Genomic DNA, 7,500 nt, shown 5'->3' with positions numbered 1-7,500 from the left:
TACTCAGACGTGTCGGATGTCTCCCGGTGACGACGACGCAGCTCTCCGTCACCATCGGCAACGCTGACACTTGACCTCACCTCAAACACGTACGCGATTGGCTGCTGTGTAAATCGGTCAACACGCCACTCTGACATGGTCAACATGCAGAATCAAATGACCACATGTTTGTTTTTACGAGGTAGACTACAATCGCTCTGAATAAGTACATCCATTTAAACTCCATAGGTGTAAATATTAACGTAAACGTTTGCGTACGTACCTGAGCTCTCCTCGTCTCCACCCACTCCACATCGCGTGCACCTCCCGTAAGGAGAGCAGCACGGCATTCACGATGACTATTCGAGATGTCCAGTAGTGCACGCTCAGCCAATCACACGCAAACTCCGCCAGCAGCTGATACGGCAACATCAACCACTTCACAACAAACCACGCCCACTGCCACTGGCTAGGCCCCACCCACTCCTAGAGACACACACAGATCTTGAGATGGAGATATTACGACACATCCCTGAAGATTGACAGATCGGAGGATAAACTGCCGAAGAGATTAAAGTGCGAGTGTGTAACCCACCGTCGACTCGCTCTGCTCGCTGTGTGTAGGGCAGCAAGTGTGTATGAGCGGGAGGAAGGAGGCATCGTAGTCGAACAGGTAGAGGAGGAGGAGGCTGAGGCGAGGAGAATCCTTCAGAGCATAGACGAGGAACAGAGACTTCCCTTCATTTGCCACCTGCAAAGAAAGACAGAATGTTATTCTAACGCTAGTTTGCCCGTTTGTTAGCATATTTATAGCAGCCGTGCTACTCCAGGAGTTTGCTCAGTGGGTGTACTATCACTGCTGGAGGCTAAACAAGGCATCAGAGTTCAACTGCACAGATGGAGATCATCAAGCACTTGGGTGATTAAGGCACTGGGCTTATGATCAGAAGGTCTCAGCATCGCCACTGCTGGGACCTCGAGCAAGACCCTTAACCCTTATATCCTTATATATGAAGCCATTTTAAGTCACTCTGGATAAAACCCTCAGATCAGCCAAGTGAATAAACCTGACAAAGGGCTGCACTATCTGGCCAAAAGTATGTGCACCCCTGACCATCACACCCATATGTGCGTGTTGAACGTCTCATTCCAGATTTATTCCCCCTGTGTTTGCTGTTATAATGAGCTCCACTCTTCTGGGAAGCTTTCCACTAGATGTTGGAGCGTGGCTGTGGGGATTTGTGTTCATTCAGCTACAAGAGCATTAGTGAGATCAGGCGCTGATGTTGGGTAAGGAGTCTCCAGTTCCAGTTCATCCCAAAGGTGTTCAGTGGGGTTGAGGTCAGGGCTCTGTGCAGGACACTCGAGTTCTTCCACTCCAACCTTCACACACCATGTCTTCATGGAGCTCGCTTTGTGCACAGGGGCATTGTCATGCTGGAACAGGTTTGGGCCTCTTAGTTCCAGTGAAGGGAAACTGTAAAGCTACAGCACACAGAGACGTTCTGTACAACTGTGTGCTTCAGAGTTTGTGGTAACAGTTTGGGGAAGAACCACATATGAGTGTGATGGTCAGGGGTGCACATACTTTTGGCCATAAAGTGTATTTCCAGGTCCATGATGGTCTTTACCACCACCAGCATGATACAGCAACACAGAGTCCTCTAGAAGATACTTGCAACTCAGAATATGTCCTTCAGACACTCACACACACACACACACACACCTTGTACTCCCAGAGGTCACGTGGGGGTTTGACCCCGAGGGTCTGGACCCTGTGGAGCTCCTGCAGGATGGCTCGTCTGTGTGCGGGGTTCTCCATGAGAAACGGAGCACCAAGCAATTCATCATCACCCAGCAGGTTCAACAACCTGACACACAGACACACACACACACACACAGAAATAAAGCATCTCTTAACCAAGAGGAAGTGAAGAAGGAGAAGGAGAAGGAGATGAATGGAGGTGGGGTTCTTCCTGACCTGCCGTTGACCTGCTCTCTTGAAAACGTTTCTCTGTACTGATTGGTCCAGGCCCCCAGTTGCTCCAACCACAGTGTGACATCATCAACCGTCCACCTGCTGATTGGCTTACTGACCAAGTCGTCATGGCGAATTCCTCCACTGGACCAGCGGTACATCAGCAACATCACCTACACACACACACACACACGCATAAGTACTACAGTGCTTCATGTGACTGTACATCTGAGACCACTGAACACACACACACACACACACGCACACACACACACCGTGACACAGCTGAGTGTGAGGAACACTCCGGAGCAGAAGCTCCCTGCTCTTCCCGCTGCAGATCTGTGATTGGCCTGTTCATCTCCGAAACGCTGGAAGGCCAACAGCGAGCGAGAGATCCGGACGTTACTCTGGATCTCCTCACGCCTCCTTCTCACATCGGCCTCGTGAAGCTTCTCTACAGCATCCCTACACACACACACACACACACACACACACACACAGAGTGTGGTAAAGAATGAATGAAGATGATGAAGATGATGGGTGTGATGATGAAGATGATGAAGCTGATGAAGATGATGAGTGTGATGAAGATGATGAAGCTGATGAGTGTGATGATGAAGATGATGAAGATGATGAGTGTGATGCGTGTGATGAAGGTGATTAGTGTGATGAAGATGATGAAGCTGATGAAGCTGATGAGTGTGATGAGTGTGATGATGAAGATGATGAGTGTGATGATGAAGATGATGAGTGTGATGAAGATGATGAAGCTGATGAAGATGATGAGTGTGATGATGAAGATGATGGGTGTGATGATGAAGATGATGAAGCTGATGAAGATGATGAAGCTGATGAAGATGATGAGTGTGATGAGTGTGATGAAGATGATGAAGCTGATGAGTGTGATGATGAAGATGATGAAGATGATGAGTGTGATGCGTGTGATGAAGGTGATTAGTGTGATGAAGATGATGAAGCTGATGAGTGTGATGAGTGTGATGAGTGTGATGATGAAGATGATGAGTGTGATGAAGATGATGAGTGTGATGCGTGTGATGAAGATGATGAGGGTGATGAAGCTGATGAAGATGATAAGTGTGATGATGAAGCTGATGAAGATGATGAGGGTGATGAAGCTGATGAAGATGATGAGTGTGATGATGAAGCTGATGAAGATGATGAGGGTGATGCGTGTGATGAAGGTGATTAGTGTGATGAAGATGATGAAGCTGATGAAGCTGATGAGTGTGATGAGTGTGATGAGTGTGATGATGAAGATGATGAGTGTGATGATGATGAGTGTGATGCGTGTGATGAGTGTGATGAAGATGATGAGTGTGATGAAGATGATGAAGATGATGCGTGTGATGAAGATGATGCGTGTGATGAAGATGATGAAGATGATGCGTGTGATGAGTGTGATGAAGATGATGAAGCTGATGCGTGTGATGCGTGTGATGAAGCTGATGAAGATGATGAAGCTGATGCGTCTGATGAAGATGATGAAGCTGATGCGTGTGATGCGTGTGATGAAGATGATGAAGCTGATGAAGCTGATGCGTGTGATGCGTGTGATGCGTGTGATGAAGATGATGAAGATGATGAAGCTGATGCGTGTGATGAAGCTGATGCGTGTGATGCGTGTGATGAAGATGATGAAGCTGATGCGTGTGATGAAGATGATGAAGATGATGAAGCTGATGCGTGTGATGCGTGTGATGAAGCTGATGCGTGTGATGCGTGTGATGAAGCTGATGCGTGTGATGCGTGTGATGAAGATGATGAAGATGATGCGTGTGATGAAGATGATGCGTGTGATGCGTGTGATGAAGCTGATGCGTGTGATGCGTGTGATGAAGCTGATGCGTGTGATGCGTGTGATGATGATGAAGATGATGAAGCTGATGCGTGTGATGCGTGTGATGAAGATGATGAAGCTGATGCGTGTGATGAAGATGATGAAGATTAAGAAGCTGATGCGTGTGATGCGTGTGATGAAGCTGATGAAGATGATGAAGCTGATGCGTGTGATGAAGATGAAGAAGCTGATGCGTGTGATGAAGATGAAGAAGCTGATGCGTGTGATGAAGCTGATGCGTGTGATGCGTGTGATGAAGCTGATGCGTGTGATGAAGCTGATGCGTGTGATGAGTGTGATGAAGATGATGAAGCTGATGCGTGTGATGCGTGTGATGAAGCTGATGCGTGTGATGCGTGTGATGAAGATGATGAAGCTGATGCGTGTGATGCGTGTGGTGAAGATGATGAAGATGAAGAAGGTGATGCGTGTGATGAAGATGATGAAGATGATGAAGCTGATGCGTGTGATGCGTGTGATGAAGCTGATGCGTGTGATGCGTGTGATGAAGATGATGAAGATGATGCGTGTGATGAGTGTGATGCGTGTGATGAAGATGATGAAGATGATGCGTGTGATGAGTGTGATGAAGATGATGAAGCTGATGCGTGTGATGCGTGTGGTGAAGATGATGAAGATGAAGAAGCTGATGCGTGTGATGAAGATGATGAAGCTGATGCGTGTGATGAAGCTGATGCGTGTGATGCGTGTGATGAAGATGATGAAGATGATGAAGCTGATGCGTGTGATGCGTGTGATGAAGCTGATGCGTGTGATGCGTGTGATGAAGATGATGAAGATGATGCGTGTGATGAAGATGATGAAGATGATGCGTGTGATGAGTGTGATGAAGCTGATGCGTGTGATGCGTGTGATGAAGATGATGAAGATGATGCGTGTGATGAGTGTGATGAAGATGATGAAGCTGATGCGTGTGATGCGTGTGGTGAAGATGATGAAGATGATGAAGCTGATGCGTGTGATGAAGCTGATGCGTGTGATGCGTGTGATGAAGATGATGAAGATGATGCGTGTGATGAGTGTGATGCGTGTGATGAAGATGATGAAGATGATGCGTGTGATGAGTGTGATGAAGATGATGAAGCTGATGCGTGTGATGCGTGTGATGAAGATGATGAAGATGATGCGTGTGATGAGTGTGATGCGTGTGATGAAGATGATGAAGATGATGCGTGTGATGAGTGTGATGAAGATGATGAAGCTGATGCGTGTGATGCGTGTGATGAAGCTGATGAAGATGATGAAGCTGATGCGTGTGATGAAGATGATGAAGCTGATGCGTGTGATGCGTGTGATGAAGCTGATGCGTGTGATGCGTGTGATGAAGATGATGCGTGTGATGAAGATGATGCGTGTGATGAAGATGATGCGTGTGATGAAGATGATGAAGCTGATGCGTGTGATGAGTGTGATGAAGATGATGAAGCTGATGCGTGTGATGCGTGTGATGAAGCTGATGCGTGTGATGAAGCTGATGCGTGTGATGAAGCTGATGCGTGTGATGAAGCTGATGCGTGTGATGCGTGTGATGAAGATGATGAAGCTGATGCGTGTGATGCGTGTGATGAAGATGATGAAGCTGATGCGTGTGATGCGTGTGGTGAAGATGATGAAGATGAAGAAGCTGATGCGTGTGATGAAGATGAAGAAGCTGATGCGTGTGATGCGTGTGATGAAGATGATGAAGCTGATGCGTGTGATGAAGATGATGAAGCTGATGCGTGTGATGCGTGTGATGAAGATGATGAAGCTGATGCGTGTGATGAAGCTGATGAAGCTGATGCGTGTGATGCGTGTGATGAAGATGATGAAGCTGATGCGTGTGATGAAGATGATGAAGCTGATGCGTGTGATGAAGCTGATGCGTGTGATGAAGATGATGAAGATGAAGAAGCTGATGCGTGTGATGCGTGTGATGAAGATGATGAAGCTGATGCGTGTGATGCGTGTGATGAAGATGATGAAGCTGATGCGTGTGATGAAGCTGATGCGTGTGATGCGTGTGATGAAGATGATGAAGATGATGAAGCTGATGCGTGTGATGAAGATGATGCGTGTGATGCGTGTGATGAAGATGATGAAGATGATGAAGATGATGAGTGTGATGCGTGTGATGAAGATGATGAAGATGATGAAGCTGATGGGTGTGATGCGTGTGATGAAGATGATGAAGATGATGAAGCTGATGCGTGTGATGAAGATGATGCGTGTGATGCGTGTGATGAAGATGATGAAGATGATGAGTGTGATGCGTGTGATGAAGGTGATTAGTGTGATGAAGATGATGAAGCTGATGAAGCTGATGAGTGTGATGAGTGTGATGATGAAGATGATGAAGCTGATGAAGATGATGAAGCTGATGCGTGTGATGAAGATGATGAGTGTGATGCGTGTGATGAAGATGATGAAGCTGATGCGTGTGATGAAGATGATGAAGCTGATGCGTGTGATGCGTGTGATGAAGAAGCTGATGCGTGTGATGAAGGTGATGCGTGTGATGCGTGTGATGAAGATGATGAAGATGAAGAAGCTGATGCGTGTGATGCGTGTGATGAAGCTGATGCGTGTGATGCGTGTGATGAAGATGATGAAGATGATGAAGCTGATGCGTGTGATGAAGATGATGAAGATGAAGAAGCTGATGCGTGTGATGAGTGTGATGAAGATGATGAAGATGATGAAGATGATGCGTGTGATGCGTGTGATGAAGATGATGAAGATGAAGAAGCTGATGCGTGTGATGCGTGTGATGAAGCTGATGCGTGTGATGAAGATGATGAAGATGAAGAAGCTGATGCGTGTGATGCGTGTGATGAAGCTGATGCGTGTGATGAAGATGATGAAGATGAAGAAGCTGATGCGTGTGATGCGTGTGATGAAGATGATGAAGCTGATGAAGCTGATGTGTGTGATGCGTGTGATGAAGGTGGAGGTGTGTTTAACCGGAGCAGGATGTTGACTTTGGGAAAGCCGTGCCAGGGCTCCCTGCACTCGGGACACTCGGTGCGGCGTGACGACTCCCACCACTGGGCGAGGCAGTGACGGCAGAAGCTGTGGCCGCACGTCAGCGTGGTCGGGTTCACCAGCACGTCGTAGCAGCAGTGACACGACAGCACGCACTCCGACACGCCGCTCGCACCTGAGCCGGACCGCGCCCTTACCTCTGCACCTGACATCAGGACTTCACTCGCAACATCTACACACACAGCGGAGATACAGCACAGGTCAAATCAGCACAGGTATTATACAGGTAATATACAGGTGAGATACAGGTAATCTACAGGTGAGATACGCAGGTGAGACACGCAGGTGAGATATACAGGTGAGATATACAGGTGATACATGCAGGTGAGATATACAGGTGAGACATGCAGGTGAGATATACAAGTGAGATAAACAGGTGATAGATGCAGGTGAGATGTATAGGTGAGATATATAGGTCAGAGAGATACATGAGATATGCAGGTGAGATATACAGGTGAGATATGCAGGTGAGATATACAGGTGAGATATACAGGTGAGAGCTCCACTGAAACATGCAAGTGAGAATGGAGGTTCTGTCAGTCTGACACAGCACAGGTAAACAGCACAGGTAATATACAGGTGAGACCTACAATTGAGATAAGCAGGTGAGAGCTACAGGTGAAATAAACAGGTGAAATAA

General features: G+C 47.2%; 1 protein-coding gene across 3 annotated transcripts in view; it reads right to left on the bottom strand.

The window, feature by feature from the left end:
- Positions 1–7,500, bottom strand: part of LOC113524838 (bifunctional apoptosis regulator) — a 10,203-nt gene that overhangs the window by 1,954 nt on the left and 749 nt on the right. For all 3 annotated transcript variants that reach the window (XM_053230079.1, XM_053230080.1, XM_053230078.1), the window contains exons 2-7: positions 6,780–7,032; positions 2,233–2,422; positions 1,961–2,130; positions 1,706–1,850; positions 575–730; positions 263–465 (exon numbers count right to left, since the gene is read on the bottom strand). In XM_053230079.1, coding sequence (XP_053086054.1) covers positions 263–465; positions 575–730; positions 1,706–1,850; positions 1,961–2,130; positions 2,233–2,422; positions 6,780–7,032 — 1,117 coding nt within the window. The remainder of the gene's footprint in view (positions 1–262; positions 466–574; positions 731–1,705; positions 1,851–1,960; positions 2,131–2,232; positions 2,423–6,779; positions 7,033–7,500) is intronic.

This window comes from Pangasianodon hypophthalmus, chromosome 26, assembly GCF_027358585.1.
Source record: "Pangasianodon hypophthalmus isolate fPanHyp1 chromosome 26, fPanHyp1.pri, whole genome shotgun sequence".
Classification (NCBI taxonomy): Eukaryota; Metazoa; Chordata; class Actinopteri; order Siluriformes; family Pangasiidae; genus Pangasianodon; species Pangasianodon hypophthalmus.
Note: the sequence above shows the minus strand (reverse complement) of the source record. Positions and strands in the feature narration are given on the sequence as shown.